Source organism: Simochromis diagramma, unplaced genomic scaffold (assembly GCF_900408965.1).
Source record: "Simochromis diagramma unplaced genomic scaffold, fSimDia1.1 OVJJ01000205.1, whole genome shotgun sequence".
Classification (NCBI taxonomy): Eukaryota; Metazoa; Chordata; class Actinopteri; order Cichliformes; family Cichlidae; genus Simochromis; species Simochromis diagramma.
Window position 1 is genome coordinate 12635262 of NW_024386782.1, and position 19595 is coordinate 12654856.

Below are 19595 nucleotides of genomic sequence, written 5' to 3' on the forward strand. Positions count from 1 at the left end.
TTTGATTTCTATGAATCAAGTCCTTGTAAACTTTCCAAAGTGTCAGTAGTGAGAACAGCTCAGTGTTTCATTGTATTAAAAATAATGAATGCATTTGCACATATGCATATAGCTTTCTTATTTTTTTTGTCAGCACTTGTGAAAAGAAATCCAAAGGCTCACAGAAGAATTTGCATCAACAGAGATAAAGAGATATACTATGACAGGAAAGCACATGAAGAGGAAATAAACATTTCATAACTGCTGACAATTTGTTTCAGCCTCAGTGATACTTGTTGGTGACAGCTAAAAATAGGTGTCTGAAACCAGTCTTATCAAATGTCTCATCAGATGTTGCAATCCTACTTAGGTACATATTTATGCAAGCACAGGTCTGCTGGGACAACCACTGCTAACTGTTTTACAGACACATATCTTATTTTCTTTTACTTAACCAACTTAATAAGGAACTCATGCTGTTAATATTTCTATTCACCATTTAATTTCATATATTTATTTTACTGTATCCACCATAGATTAGAACCAAGGAGTGTTTGAATGAGGGTCACACTCAAATGTGTATGACAAGCAAAAAGCCACAGGCTGAAGCACGTCCATGTCTTTCTGATGACATGTGATATTAAAAACATACCATACTTCAATTTGAGTTCTGACATTTTCATAAATATTTTCTGGGAAATTGTTAGACAAAGATCAGCCTGTACTTTCATTAGTTCAGTGTAAAATGTACCAGTGACAACTTCACTATCTATATTTCATGAAAGGTTATTTTCATATTGTAACCCTGAAGAATCCAACACAACTCGGGAATCTCACTTTCAGCCTTTTTATTTTGGTCACACTGTCTCTGTCATTGATACTCTATTGTTTGGTACTTTGTAGTGCTCCCAGCTGAAATAGGGAAGGCATGACTAGAAGATGTTCACCAGCTCCACTGCTCCACTCCTCCCCTGCAGTCGCCCCACCAAGCTCACCCTGCCACACAGTTTGCAGAAGAATGGAGATTTATTTCTGCAAACATGAAAAATTGTAATGAACTTGTTATGTATAACATTGACATCTGGTGGAGGAAGAGTGCATATGTGCTTTGTGAACATACAATGAATAACGTGATCCAGAAATTAATACAAAATAACATAGTTGAATACATGATGTTTGTTGAAATAATGATCAAAATTCTGAAAGTCTCTTCAAATGTTCATATTTAATGACAATGTTCAGCATTCATTGACAAACCAAAACTCACTTATGCTGACCTACTTATTAAAACAAAATTCCAATGAATCATCAAATGTATGTAAGCATTTTATCTGTTACATTTTAACCAGTGTTTGAATCATAAAATGTAAGGGTCACCATGGGTGGAAATGTCACAGTACTGGGTCTGCGATCCAGTATTTGTGTGTTATTGATTCTGACCTAATATTCTTTGATTATTGTTATTCCTGGGTTTAATTATCGTTGGTTGTTATGTCTCTGGTGATCATAGTTCTCCCTCCCGTAGTATTTATCATAGCCTGTGTTTAGTCTCTGTTCCCATGTCTTCTCTGTGAGTGTCCTGTGTCCCACATCTCATGTCTGGACACCCTTGTCTCTTTGTTTCCCTCTGTTCCCGAGTCAGTCATGTTTCCATGTGTCAGTGTGTTGCACACTTGGACAAACTACACTTCCAGGCGTGCATGAGTTTAGAATCATTTCTCTTTACTTGTTCATTTGCTCTGCAAATACGAAAACACAAGCACTTTGGTTTAGCGTAGCTGCACTCTGCAGGCTGTCCGTGCACTAAAACACACAGGACCCCAAAGCTGTCCCATCCAGTGCCTGCGTGAGCATCACCCATGGGAATCATCATTGACCAAAATATTCTAGCTGGATTGCCAATGAGCACAGTATATGTCAAAATACAGTAATAAAGAACTGAATGCACCCAGTAACAACAACAAGCACTCCAACAGGTAACATTATGGAGGGGGGACAGTATCTATTACAATACATCCATCTGTGTCCACCCATTAAATGAGTCCCACAAGTGTCTCAGTTATTATGAATTTCTCATGCTTCCTGTTTTATTTTGATAGTCCCTTGTCCTGTGTTCAGTGTATTGCGTTTTGCTTCCCCTTGTCTCGTTATGTCAGATTACCCTCAGCTGTGTTCCCTGCCTGTGTGCCATTCCCTGTTTATATAGTGTGTGTTGTTCCTCTGTTCCTCTTCGTTTGCTTGTCATCCTCTGCATTTACTCTGTCTTCCACCGTGTTTACAGGTTTATTGTTCAAGGTCTATGTTTTTCAGGTCTTATGTTATGTTTAGTTACCCCAGTCTAGGTTTTTGTTAGTTTCTCTCAGTTTTCCTTTGCTTTTTTTTAATAGTGTTTTTTTTTTTTGTTCACCTCACTCTGACTCCATTGTCTGCATTTGGGTCCCCAATCTCCTCAAGCCATGCTGTCTGACATCGCAGACGTCACAGGAATAAAACCTGTGCTGGTTCAACACTTTGACCTGAAGCTTACGGCTGAAAGAACTCCAACTCCCTGTATATTTGTCCAGGTCCCTCCTTTCATGATTGCAAATGGTTAAAAAGCACCAACACATCTTTTCTATTTTGGTTTAAATAAACTGGCTATCAACAAAATATTGTTCTGGACGGTACGATGGTTCAGTGGTTAGTGGTGTTTCCTCATGGATGGTTCCTGTTTCAAACTATTTATTAACTGATGGATTTCTCTGAGGTGTTTGTATCTTCTCCCTGTTCCTGAGTCTCTTTTACAGCAATGTTTAGATGTTCCTGTCATAGTTTACATACAGTGGGGCAAAAAAGTATTTAGTCAGCCACCGATTGTGCAAGTTCCCCCACTTAAAATGATGACAGGGGTCAGTAATTTGCACCAGAGGTACACTTCAACTGTGAGAGACAGAATGTGAAAAAAAAAAATCCATGAATCCACATGGTAGGATTTGTAAAGAATTTATTCGTAAATTAGGGTGAAAAATAAGTATTTGGTCACCTCAAACAAGGAAAATCTCTGGCTCTCACAGACCTGTAACGTCTTCTGTAAGAAGCTTTTCTGTCCCCCACTCATTACCTGTATGAATGGCACCTGTTTGAACTCATCATCTGTATAAAAGACACCTGTCCACAGCCTCACCCTCAAACAGTCAGACTCCAAACTCCGCCATGGCCAAGACCAAAGAGCTTTCGAAGGACACCAGGAAAAGTATTGTAGACCTGCACCAGACTGGGAAGAGTGAATCTACAATAGGCAAGCAGCTTGGTGTGAAAAAAATCAACTGTGGGAGCAATCATCAGAAAATGGAAGACATACAAGACCACTGATAATCTCCCTCGATCTGGGGCTCCACGCAAGATCTCATCCCGTGGAGTCAAAATGATCATGAGAACGGTGAGCAAAGATCCCAGAACCACACGGGGGGACCTGGTGAATGACCTGCAGAGAGCTGGGACCAAAGTAACAAAGGTCACCATCAGTAACACACTACAACGGCAGGGAATCAAATCCCGCAGTGCCAGACGTGTTCTGCTGCTGAAGCCAGTGCATGTCCAGGCCCGTCTGAAGTTTGCCAGAGAGCACATGGATGATACAGCAGAGGATTGGGAGAATGTCATGTGGTCAGATGAAACCAAAGTAGAACTTTTTGGTATAAACTCAACTCGTCGTGTTTGGAGGAAGAAGAATACTGAGTTGCATCCCAAGAACACCATACCTACTGTGAAGCATGGGGGTGGAAACATCATGCTATGGGGCTGTTTTTCTGCCAAGGGGACAGGACGACTGATCCGTGTTAAGGACAGAATGAATGGGGCCATGTATCGTGAGATTTTGAGCCAAAACCTCCTTCCATCAGTGAGAACTTTGAAGATGAAACGAGGCTGGGTCTTCCAACATGACAATGATCCAAAACACACCGCCCGGGCAACAAAGGAGTGGCTCCGTAAGAAGCATTTGAAAGTCCTGGAGTGGCCTAGCCAGTCTCCAGACCTCAACCCCATAGAAAATCTGTGGCGGGAGTTGACAGTCCGTGTTGCTCGGCAACAGCCCCAAAACATCACTGCTCTCGAGAAGATCTGCATGGAGGAATGGGCCAAAATACCAGCTGCTGTGTGTGCAAACCTGGTAAAGACCTATAGTAAACGTTTGACCTCTGTTATTGCCAACAAAGGTTATGTTGCAAAGTATTGAGTTGTATTTTTGTTATTGACCAAATACTTATTTTCCACCCTGATTTACGAATAAATTCTTTACAAATCCTACCATGTGGATTCATGGATTTTTTTTTTCCACATTCTGTCTCTCACAGTTGAAGTGTACCTCTGGTGCAAATTACTGACCTCTGTCATCATTTTAGGTGGGGGAACTTGCACAATCGGTGGCTGACTAAATACTTTTTTGCCCCACTGTATCTTTGGTGATAATGTGAATATTTCTGAGTGGATGCTCTTCCACCTACTGAAGCAATATGCGACCCACGGTTCAAAGGTTATTTGATAAACAAGTATACAATTCACCTTTTGTCAACAACAGTCCACAGATCTTGGTATAATGGGTTTAAATTATACATAACGTCATGGAACAACGAAAATGTAAAAGTGCTGACTGAGCTGGTGGATCGAGCTGTCAGTGTGGATTTAGCATGACGTCACTGGAGGTCCTACATCTGGTTCTCAGACAGCTCAGCCAGCTGTTGACAGTCTTCTCATGTTTACTTTCATCGAGATTAGGGATGGGAACTGAGGACTAATTCTTGTAGAGAACTGGTTCCCAGTAGTTCAGTTCCTTGGAAATGTTATCTGCGATTCTGCTTATTGGTTCCATGACAATCAGCTGATTTCAGTTTGTGTGTCATTAGGTGAAAAAAAAAAAAAAATAATGGCACAGTCTACAAAACACACAGTCTATAAAATATAAGCAAAATATAAGCATTTTATTTATATTTTATTACACAAAATGACAAGGGCGTGATGTTAAAGTGGAAACTGGACCCAGGACAAAAACTACTGGACTGTACTGCCAACACGACTTTCACCCTTCGGATGATTCAGCACAGAAAGCATGGTAATGCTAAGCTAGCCAAGAACCCAGAGTTAAATATGAGTGAATGCTGACCCGAGCAAAGCAGGCAGACCCTGAACCTCAACAGGTAGCAAAAGCAGTGATGAGCAGTCATAACGTTAATAAACCAGGTAATAAAAGAAAAAGTATTTAATGTACTAATAGGAAATGAAAAGCCTCTACAGTCCTGTTGTCAGTGTTGATCTTGAACAGTAGGGGTCGTAGCTTTGCCATTTTAGAGCAGCAGCAGTGAGAGCTCAGAGTGCAGCAGGAAAACACAGGAAGTACAACAAAAGAAATTGTTTGGTAGGAACAGGTAGAAATTTCACTGTGTGTCAGAGTTACTCAGCACAGCTGGATCAGTGGTGTCTGATATGCTCCCAGAAATCAGTATATTTTTTCTTGATTTCTTTCCTTTGCGGATGGTTGTGGAATGAAAACACCACATATGTCCCACCAGGATTTGTGAGCCACAAGGACTGAATCAAAGACAGAGCTGATCAAATCTGTCAGGGGTTTTAAGGGTTCCCACTAGGGATGGGTATCGTTTAGGTTTTATCCGATACCGGTGCCAAACCGGTACTTTTGAAACGGTGCCGGTGCTTAAACGGTGCTCGAACTTAGCTTAAAGAATGGAGAACACAACATTGGTCCAAAAACCTCTCATGTTCAGCTGGTTTTTTGTAAAAAGATAATGTTAGCCTTTTCTGCAGCTATGGGGCATATATGGCATCACTCTTGGCTGGAAGCAGTGCTTAAACAATGGAAAAAACACAAACTTTGTCCAAAAACCTCTCATGTTTAGCTGTTTTCCTCTTTTTCTTTGGTCATTTTAGCCTTTTTGTCCAGGGTGAAGGGAGTATCGTTTGCTAGTTCACCTTACATCCATTAATGTAATAACGTGGTTAGCCTACTCAACGTAAATTACACACGAACAACATTAAGCTACTCACGCAGAGAAGAACGGTGTCACGGCTGGGGCGGCAGTCGTGTGGAGGGTGAGAAAGGAGGATCCAATAGCAGACAATGGCGGAGGTGCAAGTGGGTTTTATTTACAGTGCACAAAACCAAGGTGTGGGCAGAACCGAACATAAACCTAAACTGGGAAAACTAATACAAAATGGAGGACATGGCGCGAGGAGCAGAGAGACACGAAGAAACGTGGAATAATGTAGACTACACAGGAGATTCACAGAGAAACACAGACGACGCAACGAGAAGCACAGGCAGACACCAACTATAAATACACACACCAGGTAATCAGGAAATGGCACACAGGAGGGGACACAGCTGGAACTAATGGGCATAATGAGACACAGACCTACAAAGTAAAACAGGAAACACACAGACTGTTTTACAACACAAAACTTGGGGACCTGTACAGAACACAGAGGGAGACACAGGTAGGGAAAATAAACATGACAACCAAACCCCAAGAACTAATACAAAATCAGAATAAACTAGAAAATAATAATCATAAACTCAAAGCGCTGGGTCACCGACCCAGGACCATGACAAACGGCTGCTGCTGCCATCATCATCCGTCATCATTTCTGCTACACTGGCAGGGCTAGGGGCCAGGACTCTACTCTTCGGGTTTTTGGGGGATGTTGCAAACTCCGGGTCCGATAACAGGCAACCCACCCGCAGTAGATGTGCTCGGTGTGAGGTCTTGCAGCAAGCTATCAAATACGGCGCATTTCTCGGCTTTTAAAAAAAAAAAACACTATGTGTCGCCAGGTGTTTCATCGGATTTGAGGTGTTACCTCCTTTGACAGTATCACAGTATCAGCTTAAAGCACTTGTTGCAGGCTGCTGAGTTTGCATCTTTTGCTGTGAAGTAAAGCCAGACTTTTGACCGCTTCGCCTTGGGCATTTTAATCTGTAGCTCTGCTCTAAAAGAACATACCTACCTGGGCCCGCCTACTATCCTCGGAAACGTAAAATGATTGGCTAGAAGTGTATCACAGCTCAGGAAAAAAAAGCACCGAAATAAAGCACCGAAATGTGCGCTGCTTTTCGGTCTGGTTACTACCGTTTATGTCAGAACCGGTGCCATCATGGCACCGGACACCGGTACCCATCTCTAGTTCCCACTGACGTCCTCCAGCCTGAAGTGTTTAGATCCCAACAAAGTAAAGGGTGGTCAAAGCGGATTTTGTGTTACTGATGGTGAGAGGTGATTTAAAATTGTCATATCTGTGTATATTTTTCCACCATCAGTCTCAGATAAAATTTGTCCCCCCAAAATGTAAGAATTAAAAAAAAATTGATTTTAGAATAAAATATAAAACAAACATATATTTTTATAAAATCAGAGTGCCAACAACAATACAAAAATTTCCTGCAAGTTACTTTGATGAAAATGAAAGTAATGTATCTAAATTCAGGCCCAGCATTTAGTCTGTTTTTGTTCAACATTACACAATCACAACATCTCAAGTTTATTAGCCGTTCATACCGTTATCTCTCTCACTGACTTCCTGTGTCTGCTGTCAGCTCTTGTTGTAAGCTGCATGAATGGGAGACAGCTTCATTTTCCTTATTACAGTACTGTGCAAAAGTCTTAAGTCAATTGTTTTCTTTATACAAACACAGTATATGAGGAAAAACAGTTTGTACAATTCTAATGTGCATGAAAGTCTCTTCGCCAGCGTTCTTCTAATTTCTTCAGCAGTCTTCAGGAAAACTCCTCCAGGTGTGATGATGATTCAAAGCATAAACAACACTTTTTACTGCCTTTTGGTTTTTTCTTTGCCAATATATTGTTATATATATAATAGGATGCTATAATTGCAGGAATTTTTTGTAAGCGGCAGATAATTTGAAAGACTTTCAAAAATATCACCAAACATAAAAACGTGTTAATGTGCAGACTGACACACATTCTGTCTGTTAGCCAAAGATACAGTTTAGTGAGAAGTAAAAAACTTAATGTGTGGAAAACTTTGCTGGCAGAGATGGAGGAAGAAGTAGAAAGCGAGGACTGGAGAGGATGAAGGATTATTTTCAAACTTAAGTCACAGTCATGAAGAGTTTATACTGGACAGTAAAGTCAGGTTAAATAGAGTCGCTGCAGGAATGTGTCAGACATTTAAAACATAAACATAATTAAACAATATTTAAACAATTTTAATCTAAATTCCAACAAAAAATTTTAAACTATTGCATTTGTTTCTATGTTTCGATTCGATTCTATTTCTTGGACTGCTTCCTCCTCAGCCTCCACTTCTTCAGCTCTGGAAACATCCGTCTCATCGTTCTCCTTTTTGTCTGATTTCTGCTTTTTGATGACCTGGAGAGATGATACACAATCCACGTTACTGTTCCTACATTTCTCAGCTACCACTCAGTTTCATACATGCTTTTATTTACTCTGATGTACCTTATAGTAGAAATGAAGGGCAATGTTCTCCAAAAGCAGAATCAGTGGCAGGAAAACATATCTCAGGACTGGAATGATTGAATCTGTGGAAAGAGATCAGTCACCATGAGACAAACATTGCTGGTTTTAAAAAACTTAAAACAAATTATGTGAAAAACCTCATAAATCATCCATGTTAACAAGAACAGATTATGAAGCAATGGGCTTCCAGTGAATGGCATGTAAAAGTCTCTCCACCCACCCACAATCTTACTACATCACATTTGACACTCCAGACACACATGGTTTAGGAGGCGTGACTCCATCTCGTCAATATGGTGGCCACATTGCATCATTATCAGACTGAACAGCAGCCACTGATGAAGTACCTACAGATAAGTTCGGGAGTCTTTAGTCAACTGATCAAAGGCCTTTGGGAGTGGGGAACCTCAACTCTCTGTGAATGGTAGTCATGGGCTTTGATCAGTCGTTGTTGATCAATTGTCATGACAATTTGCATATTAATGATCAAGGAACTGACCTCCCAGCCCATTGTTCCTTCAGTGGGCTGGTTTCAGCAAATGTGATGTTTATAAGATTGGGGAAACCTGCCGTCAGCTGAGACTGAAGAAGTCACTTTTTTTTTCTCCCACTGAAAACGCTAAATCCAGATGAACAGAATATACTTTTGGGGGATTACTACAGTGATGTTTAACAACATCCATTTCAATATGTTGATATTAATCTAGTGATGTATATGTCATTCAAATACTGCTCACAGCAAGTAGAAATGTTTTGCTGTCTGCTTACATATAATGATAATATGAATCGAGGATGCCTCAGGAGAAGTGAACGTTCCTGCTGACAGAGTTATCTCATACACACAGCTGTAGCGACCATCATGTCCAAAGTCAGCTACAGGGAAACTAAAGGAGGCTGAGTTGTTGACAGATGGCTTTGTGTGTTTGGTGCGTTTCATATTGGAGCCATAGAAGATGAGATTGAAAACTCCTCCAGGATAGTGTTCATTGTTTGTGCAGGTGAAGACGAAGCTGTAACCGCTGATGATCTCTGAACCATCAGGAACCCTGACCAGTCCTCCATCTGGAGATGTCACAGAGATGTTGGGCTGCTGCAGGAACACTGAGAACAAAAGAAAGAACAAATAACAAAGCTATAGTAAGTACAGGGAGTGCAGAATTATTAGGCAAATGAGTATTTTGTCCACATCATCCTCTTCATGCATGTTGTCTTACTCCAAGCTGTATAGGCTCGAAAGCCTACTACCAATTAAGCATATTAGGTGATGTGCATCTCTGTAATGAGAAGGGGTGTGGTCTAATGACATCAACACCCTATATCAGGTGTGCATAATTATTAGGCAACGTCCTTTCCTTTTGGCAAAATGGGTCAAAAGAAGGACTTGACAGGCTCAGAAAAGTCAAAAATAGTGAGATATCTTGCAGAGGGATGCAGCAGTCTCAAAATTGCAAAGCTTCTGAAGCGTGATCATCGAACAATCAAGCGTTTCATTCAAAATAGTCAACAGGGTCGCAAGAAGCGTGTGGAAAAACCAAGGCGCCAAATAACTGCCCATGAACTGAGAAAAGTCAAGCGTGCAGCTGCCAAGATGCCACTTGCCACCAGTTTGGCCATATTTCAGAGCTGCAACATCACTGGAGTGCCCAAAAGCACAAGGTGTGCAATACTCAGAGACATGGCCAAGGTAAGAAAGGCTGAAAGACGACCACCACTGAACAAGACACACAAGCTGAAACGTCAAGACTGGGCCAAGAAATATCTCAAGACTGGTTTTTCTAAGGTTTTATGGACTGATGAAATGAGAGTGAGTCTTGATGGGCCAGATGGATGGGCCCGTGGCTGGATTGGTAAAGAGCAGAGAGCTCCAGTCCGACTCAGACGCCAGCAAGGTGGAGGTGAAGTACTGGTTTGGGCTGGTATCATCAAAGATGAGCTTGTGGGGCCTTTTCGGGTTGAGGATGGAGTCAAGCTCAACTCCCAGTCCTACTGCTAGTTTCTGGAAGACACCTTCTTCAAGCAGTGGTACAGGAAGAAGTCTGCATCCTTCAAGAAAAACATGATTTTCATGCAGGACAATGCTCCATCACACGCGTCCAAGTACTCCACAGCGTGGCTGGCAAGAAAGGGTATAAAAGAAGAAAAACTAATGACATGGCCACCTTGTTCACCTGATCTGAACCCCATTGAGAACCTGTGGTCCATCATCAAATGTGAGATTTACAAGGAGGGAAAACAGTACACCTCTCTGAACAGTGTCTGGGAGGCTGTGGTTGCTGCTGCACGCAATGTTGATGGTGAACAGATCAAAACACTGACAGAATCCATGGATGGCAGGCTTTTGAGTGTCCTTGCAAAGAAAGGTGGCTATATTGGTCGCTGATTTGTTTTTGTTTTGTTTTTGAATGTCAGAAATGTATATTTGTGAACGTGGAGATGTTATATTGGTTTCACTGGTAAAAATAAATAATTGAAATGGGTATATATTTGTTTTTTGTTAAGTTGCCTAATAATTATGCACAGTAATAGTCACCTGCACACACAGATATCCCCCTAAAATAGCTAAAACTAAAAACTACTTCCAAAAACATTCAGCTTTGATATTAATGAGTTTTTTGGGTTCATTGAAAACATGGTTGTTGTTCAATAATAAAATTATTCCTCAAAAATACAACTTGCCTAATAATTCTGCACTCCCTGTAAAACAGGAACCACCTGGTAGCAGGAAGAAACTCTATACCACAGTTGTGATGTGAAGACAATTTACTTTCAGTGTGTGCATGTGACACATAATAGCCAACTAAACACTGGACGTCAGATAGAAGTCCAGATCATGTCTATCTTGGGTCCTTGACCAGTTCTCGATATCTATACGATGTCCAATTTATCAGCCAACAGTGATCAAACTTGGACGTCAGTATGACGTTCAACATTTGAACTTTAAACTGGGTCATTTCTTTGGACATTATGTGACAGTTTTATTCCCAAGCAGAGAATCCCAGACCTCTCTTTCCGCAACCACCTCCTCCAGCTTGTCTGAGGGAAAACCAAGGTGTTCCCAGGACAGCCGAGAGATATAATCGCTCCAGCATGTCCTGGCTCTGCCCCGGGGCCTCCTCCCAATAGGACATGCCCAGAACACCTCACCCAGGAGGCGCCCAGGAGGAATCCTTGTCAGGATCCGGCCAGGCACAACCTGAAAAAGGGACATGGGCCCATCTTAATGCAGGCCTACCACCCGGAGGAGGCACAGTAGGGGTCGGGTGCATTGTGAGCCGGGTTGCGGCCAGAAGTGGAGATCCTGGAGGACCGATGCCCGGCTACCAGGACTGGCAATCAGGATGGATAGCAGAGCTGTACGTTTTAAGCTGCCGGATTTTTGGCTTCACAACCCTCCTTTGTGGTTCATGCACATCAAAGCTCAGTTTGCTCTTCGGGCCGTTTCAGCCGGCGACATGCAATACCATCATGTGGAGGCCTCACCGGATCCACTGTCCACCCGCCGTGTGATGACCCTCCTCCAGGATCCCTCCTATCCAAGGGAAATACACTACTCTCTGTCACCAGTTAATTCGCGACACCAGTTAATCTGGAACACTGGAACGTCAGGTTGAAACGTGCCATCACTGGTATGTGAACTATCCACTCAACAATGCGCACATTTTGCAAAGTTTCTGTGAGAAGCTTTCTGCTCCAAATCCACTGTGCAGCTGCTCACTTTTGTTTTAGCTCAGGAGGCTGCACCATCTTTCAGATGTCCACTGATCACTCTGCATTCCTTCACATATAACTGTTTCTGTCCAGAAAACATACCCTCCACCCTCTTAAAACATGAGACTAAAGAGGCTATACACGTAGAAGCATTATAAAAATGACACTGAGTCTAAGTTTGTTTTTGAAAAGATGTCCACAATGATCACATTTGGACTATAAATAGCCCGTACATGGAGACAAATCTATGCATTCATCAGAGGTAAAAAACAAAACAAAAAAACACCTGACCAAAATTGGAAGTCCAAAAATGACTTATAAAAGATATCACTTTGCACAGTGGGAGTGAGTCTCATCTATTATAACAACATGGCTTCATAGTAGAAGAGTCCTGGTAGTGAACTGGCCTTTCTGCATTTCAGACCTTTTTGATGGATCAAATAAAAATGACATAATAAACAGGAGTCGAGACTGTTGAGCAGCTTGAATCCTCAGTCTGGCCAACATTTGTTTCCCGTAAGTCCAGCAGCTGGTCTCCTCAGTTGTTTATGTTCTGTTGTTAAAGTAAGAGTCGATGCTACACAGTGGTAAACACGACCCTGTCTATGTTTTTGAGATGTGTTGTTGCCATCAAATTCAAACTGAGTGAAAATTCATTTATTAAAATGGTCTCAGTGTAAACATGTGATGTGTTTTCTATGTTTATGAGATTCACAGATCATTGAATTCTATTTCTATTTACACTTGATCCCAACTTTGTTTGGAACTAAATTCTCCTTAACAATTATCTATTAAAGAAAACTCAGGTCAGACTCCAGTCAGACACAAAACTCCTGCATAGATTCATGATTAGCAGTTAATATAAATATACTGTATTTTTTCACTTAGTGTGTGTGTACTCTAGGAAGTGACTGAGGAGTGACTGTTGAGTGTTGCTGGTACTAATTCTTACTCTGGATGGCATTACCTTGGCCTCCAGTAACGCTGTGAGGAACCTTGGAGTCATTTTTGACCAGGACATGTCCTTCAACGCACATATTACCGTGAACAAATATGTAAGACTGCTTTCTTCCATTTGTGCAACATCTCTAAAGTTAGAAATATCCTGTCTCAGAGTGACGCTGAAAAACTAGTTCATGCATTCATTACTTCCAGGCTGGACGACTGTAATTCATTATTATCAGGAAGTCCTAAAAACTCGCTGAAAAGTCTTCAGCTAATCCAAAATGCTGCAGCAAGAGTCCTGACAGGGACTAGAAAGAGAGAGCATATTTCTCCTGTTTTGGCTTCCCTTCATTGGCTTCCTGTTAAGTCCAGAATTGAATTCAAAATCCTGCTCCTCACATACAAGGTCTTAAATAATCAGGCCCCATCTTATCTTAATGACCTTGTAGTACCAGATCACCCTATTAGAGCACTTCGCTCTCACACTGCAGGCCTACTTGTTGTTCCTAGAGTATTTAAAAGTAGAATGGGAGGCAGAGCCTTCAGTTTTCAGGCCCATCTTCTGTGGAACCAGCTTCCAGTTTGGATTCGAGGGACAGACACTATCTCTACTTTTAAGATTAGGCTTAAAACTTTCCTTTTTGCTAAAGCATATAGTTAGGGCTGGACCAGGTGACCCTGAATCCTCCCTTAGTTATGCTGCAATAGACATAGGCTGCCGGGGGATTCCCATGATGCATTGAGTTTTTCCTTTCCAGTCACCTTTCTCACTCACTATGTATTAATAGACCTCTCTGCATTGAATCATATCTGTTATTAACCTCTGTCTCTCTTCCACAGCATGTCTTTATCCTGTCTTCCTTCTCTCACCCCAACCGGTCGCAGCAGACGGCCGCCCCTCCCTGAGCCTGGTTCTGCCGGAGGTTTCTTCCTGTTAAAAGGGAGTTTTTCCTTCCCACTGTCGCCAAAGTGCTTGCTCATAGGGGGTCATATGATTGTTGGGTTTTTCTCTGTATCTATTATTGTGCGATCTACTGTACAATATAAAACGCCTTGAGGCGACTTTTGTTGTGATTTGGCGCTATATAAATAAAATTGAATTGAATTGAATTAACCAATTGATAAATCATTGAAATACATACTTTACTTCTTATATTAAAAAATGTTATATTTTCATTATAATAACCTGTAGTGGGCGTAACAAGTAAACACAATATTTTCACTGTCACTTTATGACTGTAATTTAAACAATATTACATTTTATTACCAGTAACGGAGACGTTGACAGAGTCACTTGTGGAGATGCTGGAGTCGTGTGAATATTCACACTGGTACAATCCATCCTTGTCAAAATCTACTTTGAGGATCTTGAATGTAGCAGAGTTGTTGGTTGATGGTTTTGTCTGACTGAATGAGCCTGAAATCTGCTTCAGAGTAAATTCTCCTTGTAGAAGCTGTTGGCTTTGAGGTGATATTGAACAAGTGATGCTGAGATCACTTCTCCACTTAACTTTATTAGCAGGATTCATGAAGATTCTGGGCTTTGGAAGGATCACTGAGGAAAACAGAAATCACAGAGAGACAACATGTGTAACAACAATGACAACAGTTTTATCTTGTTATATTTATAATTTTTAGTATTTACAAAAAATCACTTCTCACCTGAGCAGACAACACCAGCATCCTTTTGGTGAGTACAGTCATGTGTCCCAAATCCTCTGTGCTGACACTCAGTCAGAGATCTCTCACTTCCTGAACAGGACACATCATCAAGCCAGATGGATCCACTTCCCTCACCAAAGCGGGGTGATACAGCAGCACTCTGTGCCGTTCCACAGCCGAGCTCTCTGCAAACCACCTTAGTATCATTTATGTCCCAGTTATCATCACAGACTGTTCCCCAAGTGTTGTTGTAAAAGATTTCGACTCTTCCAGAGCACAAAGTGCTTCCAGATAATCTGACTAATCTGACTGGCACACCTGGGCACAGTAAACAAACACAATTAATTTCAGAAATTAAAACAATCCAAACCTGCAATCCTTTGCTCAGTGTACACACTGAACTGATTATGAATTATAAAGAAAATACTGACGGGACAGATTCATTGAATTGCTTCATGCTAACACTTGTTCAACATTGCCAGAGATTTAGTATGAACCACAATGAGGAGTGTGCATGCAGTATGTTCATATCTGAAGTTAAATTAAAAAAAAAAACAACAAAAAACTTTCAACTGGGAAGTGACAAATCCAATAGTGTCAATTGAAATATACCTCATGGATCCCACATAAATACAGAGGTAGATATACATAGACCACATGAAACAATGGCTCAAATCTAAAACTGTACAAATATTGCAACCTTAATTATTACATATTTGCCTTTGATCAGTAATGTTTCTTACCTGAGCAGATAACACCAGCATCCTTACTGTGTGTACAGTCATGTGTCCCAAATCCTCTGTGCTGACACTCAGTCAGAGATCTCTCACTTCCTGAACAGGACACATCATCAAGCCAGATTTCTCCTGTTCCTTTACCAAAATGAGCGGACTTAGTGGCATTCAGAGCAGTTCCACAGTTTAACTCTCTGCAGACCACCTCAGCATCATTTATGTCCCAGTCATCATCACAGACTGTTCCCCAGCTGTTCTTGTGATAGATTTCAACTCTTCCAGAGCAGCGAGCTGACTCAGACTTATCAGGATTAACTAATCTTATCTGATCACCTAGCAAAAAAAGACAAGATTAGACTGTGTTTCTAATTTATTTTCTTATTTTTTATTCATTAAAGTCAAAGAAGCAAATAAGGGTGAGTTTGGGTCACTGAAAACAAAAAAGTAGAATATAAATGAGCTTGTGATATAGTTCAACTCTTCCAGAGCAAGGAATGGACCCAGCTAATCTGATGGGTCCACCTGAACACAAAACAAATGCAATATTTTTTCTATTTATTGTTTAGAACAGCGACTATTTGAACATCTTTGTGAGACTCATCTGAAGCGCACTCAAACTCACAGTGGAGAAATAAATGGCTGGAGCTCCACACAGACAGACGTTTTTCTTTTTAAGAATTAGCAGTTTAAAAGGATGATAGAAAAAAACATATTTCTCTGTAGAATACAGCTACATTTACAGGGGGACATTTTATTACTGAATATGGCACAGCATGGCTGTTTAGGTTCTCAATCATCCAGGTCATGGTAATCCAAGGAGTTTGGAAAGAAAAGGCACTGGACTTTTTAAAGTTTCTTGAAAACGTTTCTTCTCTCATTTGAGAAGCTTCTTCAGTTCTAAGTCCAGGAGGCAGATGGTTTGTGTCGTTAGCTGTTCAAGGATGGTCATTCACAGTGGACATAGAAGGCTTTTTTCACTCCTCTTTCAAACCATCTGTCTTCTCTGTCCAAAATGTGAAAATTGGCATCCTGAGAGAGTGACATTTATCCTTTAGATGCAGATGTATAGCTGTGTCGAGGTGCCTCTTCAATGTTGTGCCATGCATTTATGAAGTGCCTGTTTGGTTTCTCCAATTTAGAAGTCTGAGCACTGCTAGTTTGGGTTTGAAGTGCAGTTGGATATTGTGCATAGAGAAGACTCTTCTGAGTCTTCCTGAGTTTCTCTGATCAACCTGCTACATGTTGTTCCGTTTGTCATTCTGTTTCTTCCTAGTTGGTGTTTGACCTTCTTTCCTGTGCATCTTTGCCAGTTTGATGAAAGCCCAATTGGGAAAACCACATATTTTAAGAGCACTGACTGACACCAATGGAAAGGTCCAGAAACTTACACTGGATCCAAAGAATCCAGATGAAACTTGATGTGGTCTCACTCTTCACTTCTTCAAGACTCTTAAGGGACAACTCCCACTAGAACTTAACAACCTGGGACTCTCCATTATTTGGTCATAGAACAGAAAAAGCTTCTCGATTGAGAGGCAGAACATCTTCAGGAACCTTCCAATCACTTTTCTTTCCAAGCTAATTAGGTGGCACAGTTTGGCACAGTCGTCTTTCAGCCCCGACCGCATGTCCATGCAAGTGCTGACAGGTGAGAAAGCTGACATGTCACGTCATGTCAGATTCTGATGTGTCGGGTCCACGCTTTGTGTTTAGGTCTTTGCGTGGAATCGTTAACCTGCTCTCAATTGTTGTTTTAGCTGTTTGTTGGTTGTTGGAATAAAAGCTTTAATCTGAGATTCTGGTGTTTCTTGCAAAATACATATATATATATATATTTAATAATCAATTCAGGATTTAATGAATCGATATTGCATTATTCCAGCTAAAATCGATTTTAATCTGAAATGGATAACTGAAACCCACAACTAATGCATGTGGCAAAAATGTGATAAAAAAGCAAATTCACTTAGAAAAAGAAAAAAAAGAAGACAATAAAAAAAATAGAAAAAAATATAACAAAAAAATATAAAACAGCCGCAGTGTGCAGCATTCATATTTCACGAAGAAAAATGTCTTTGAGCTTTAAAAAGAAAACTAAATTACTGGCAACATAATCTAAATGTTACAGAAACTATTTTAAAACTTAATTATTTCAAAATCCTTGATTTATTAAAAATATGATTTTTAACTCAATGTAAAAAGAGATTGAATAACTGTTGACTGCATTGCCTGAAACCTTCAAAATAAGATGCTCTCTGAAATGTAGCAATAAGTTTAATTTCAACACTATTAAAAACATGATTCATGATAGAAACTTGTAAAAATACAGGGCAGTCATTATTGTGCAATGTGATGGTGCTAAAATAGGAGCTAAATGACTTGCAAACAGATAAATATGGCCTAATATTATAAACCAAATAAATGTGCTACAATTGTTTTACATTTTACTTTTCCAGTTGACATGGATAATCCTGAAAAGAGTTATTGTAGTAAGTTTAAGTTTTCATTAAATGTTTTTTATATTTGATTTTCATGCTAAGTAAAAAATATTTATATGTACATAAAAACGATAATAATACGGAATAACATGGTCACACACTGCTGCTGTACAACGAATAGTGCAGAGTTCGTTTTTTTCCTATGAGTTCTGATCCAAACAAAGTTTCTTAGTTTATAATTTTTTCATCTACATTAAAATGCAAAATGCTGCTTTTAAAGCAACCCTTCATTCCTTGAACACACACACACACACACACACACACACACACACACACACACACACACACACACACACACACACACACACACATATATATATAGGTTAATGTGTACCTATTAAAACAAATTTTCAAATGTTCATTAGTACTGTTGGTTTATATTTTAAACAATTCATTCACTTATTCAAAGAAACTAATAAAAGATCTAATCTAATAAAAGAATAGATAAAAATAAAGCATTGCATGTATCAAAAGAACAAAAGAGGGGAAACGTGGATTTAATGTAATTTAATGTAGCAAAACTGTTTTATCTGGTGGTTGGCAAAACATTTGTGAGTCTGATGCTGTTCACAGAAAAAATGACTGACCTGCAGATGCTGAAGATGCAAACAGATACGAGACTGTAGAAAAGAAAATATAACTTATTATGCTGAAATAATGAACTGTTCTTGTTTCTAATTTGGATGCAATAAATAACAGAAAACCTTTAAGGAACTGAACACTGATTTCCAGGGGGGTTGGGGACCCAGCCAATACCCCCCCCCCCCCCCCCCCCCAAATAAAATTATGAACTATCTTGCATAAATAGGCTGTTCATTTTCTTTAGTCATTTCAGCTACATAGTTCCATGTTTAATCATCTGGGAATTTACCCAGATTAATTTATTTAGACAGAGATCTTGACGACCCCCCCCCCCCCCCTCCCCAATGTTCAGCACAAAGTTATGCCCATCGTTAGTATAGCAAAGAAAGAAAATAATTAAGTGATATAAAGTTCATCTCACCAATGGCCAAATAGAAGAAGTTTCTCTGTTGTGTCCACATGGCTGAGACTCAAAATGTGTTCTCTGTAAAATGAGTCATCAGTGACAGAAAAGCTCAGTCTGTGGTCTACCCAAAATCCATGAAAATCCATGAAAACAGCTGCAGCTACAACCTGCTTAAACTCCTGACCGCAAAATACTAATGTGTTCATAAACTGTTCTTACACATCTAGAATTCAGAAATTGCTCAAATAAAATGAGTTTTTTTTACACAGCAAATGTTTCATATGTTTCCTAAACTTGTACATGGACGACTTATCTGTACAGTATGTTTTTTTAACTTTAAAAAGGTTTTGTAATATGCATGACCATGACAAATGAAGCCAATATTTGAAGATTTATTTAACTGTGAGGCAGATGGAATAAAAATTAATTAGTTATTCTTACCAGTTCTGTAATCCACAAAAGTTAGAAAGCTAACGTGAAGGTTACTTCTTAATAGTTGCAGGTCTCTGCAGTCGTCTGAAGGCTGCAGGTATTTGTTCCACCTGCAGTCTCAAACTGATGTGATGTTGCTGTTAAACCACAGTTACAC

General features: G+C 40.1%; 1 protein-coding gene across 2 annotated transcripts; it reads right to left on the reverse strand.

Moving 5' to 3' along the window:
- Positions 1-7631: 7631 nt before the first annotated feature.
- On the reverse strand, positions 7632-19556 carry LOC120727552. Of its 2 annotated transcripts, XM_040021878.1 has the most exons (9): positions 19448-19556; positions 19022-19082; positions 18606-18638; positions 15530-15853; positions 14787-15104; positions 14392-14679; positions 9240-9572; positions 8451-8533; positions 7632-8360 (listed from the first exon to the last, which is right to left on the reverse strand). In XM_040021878.1, the coding sequence occupies exons 2-9, from the start codon at positions 19059-19061 to the stop codon at positions 8223-8225; spliced, it is 1557 nt and encodes a 518-aa protein (XP_039877812.1). In that variant the 5' UTR covers positions 19062-19082; positions 19448-19556; the 3' UTR covers positions 7632-8222. The 2 variants fall into 2 exon arrangements, with proteins under 2 accessions (XP_039877812.1, XP_039877813.1); XM_040021879.1 differs by lacking the exon at positions 14787-15104.
- Between the last annotated feature and the right edge of the window lie 39 nt (positions 19557-19595).

Coding starts and splice junctions, on each gene's coding strand:
- LOC120727552 (XM_040021878.1), bottom strand. CDS start 19,061: ATGTGGACACAACAGAGAAACTTCTTCTATTTGGCCATTG. Junction 14,680..14,786: donor TGCTGGTGTTGTCTGCTCAG/GTGAGAAGTGAT, acceptor TGTTTTCCTCAG/TGATCCTTCCAAAGCCCAGA. Junction 8,361..8,450: donor CCCTTCATTTCTACTATAAG/GTACATCAGAGT, acceptor TCATCTCTCCAG/GTCATCAAAAAGCAGAAATC.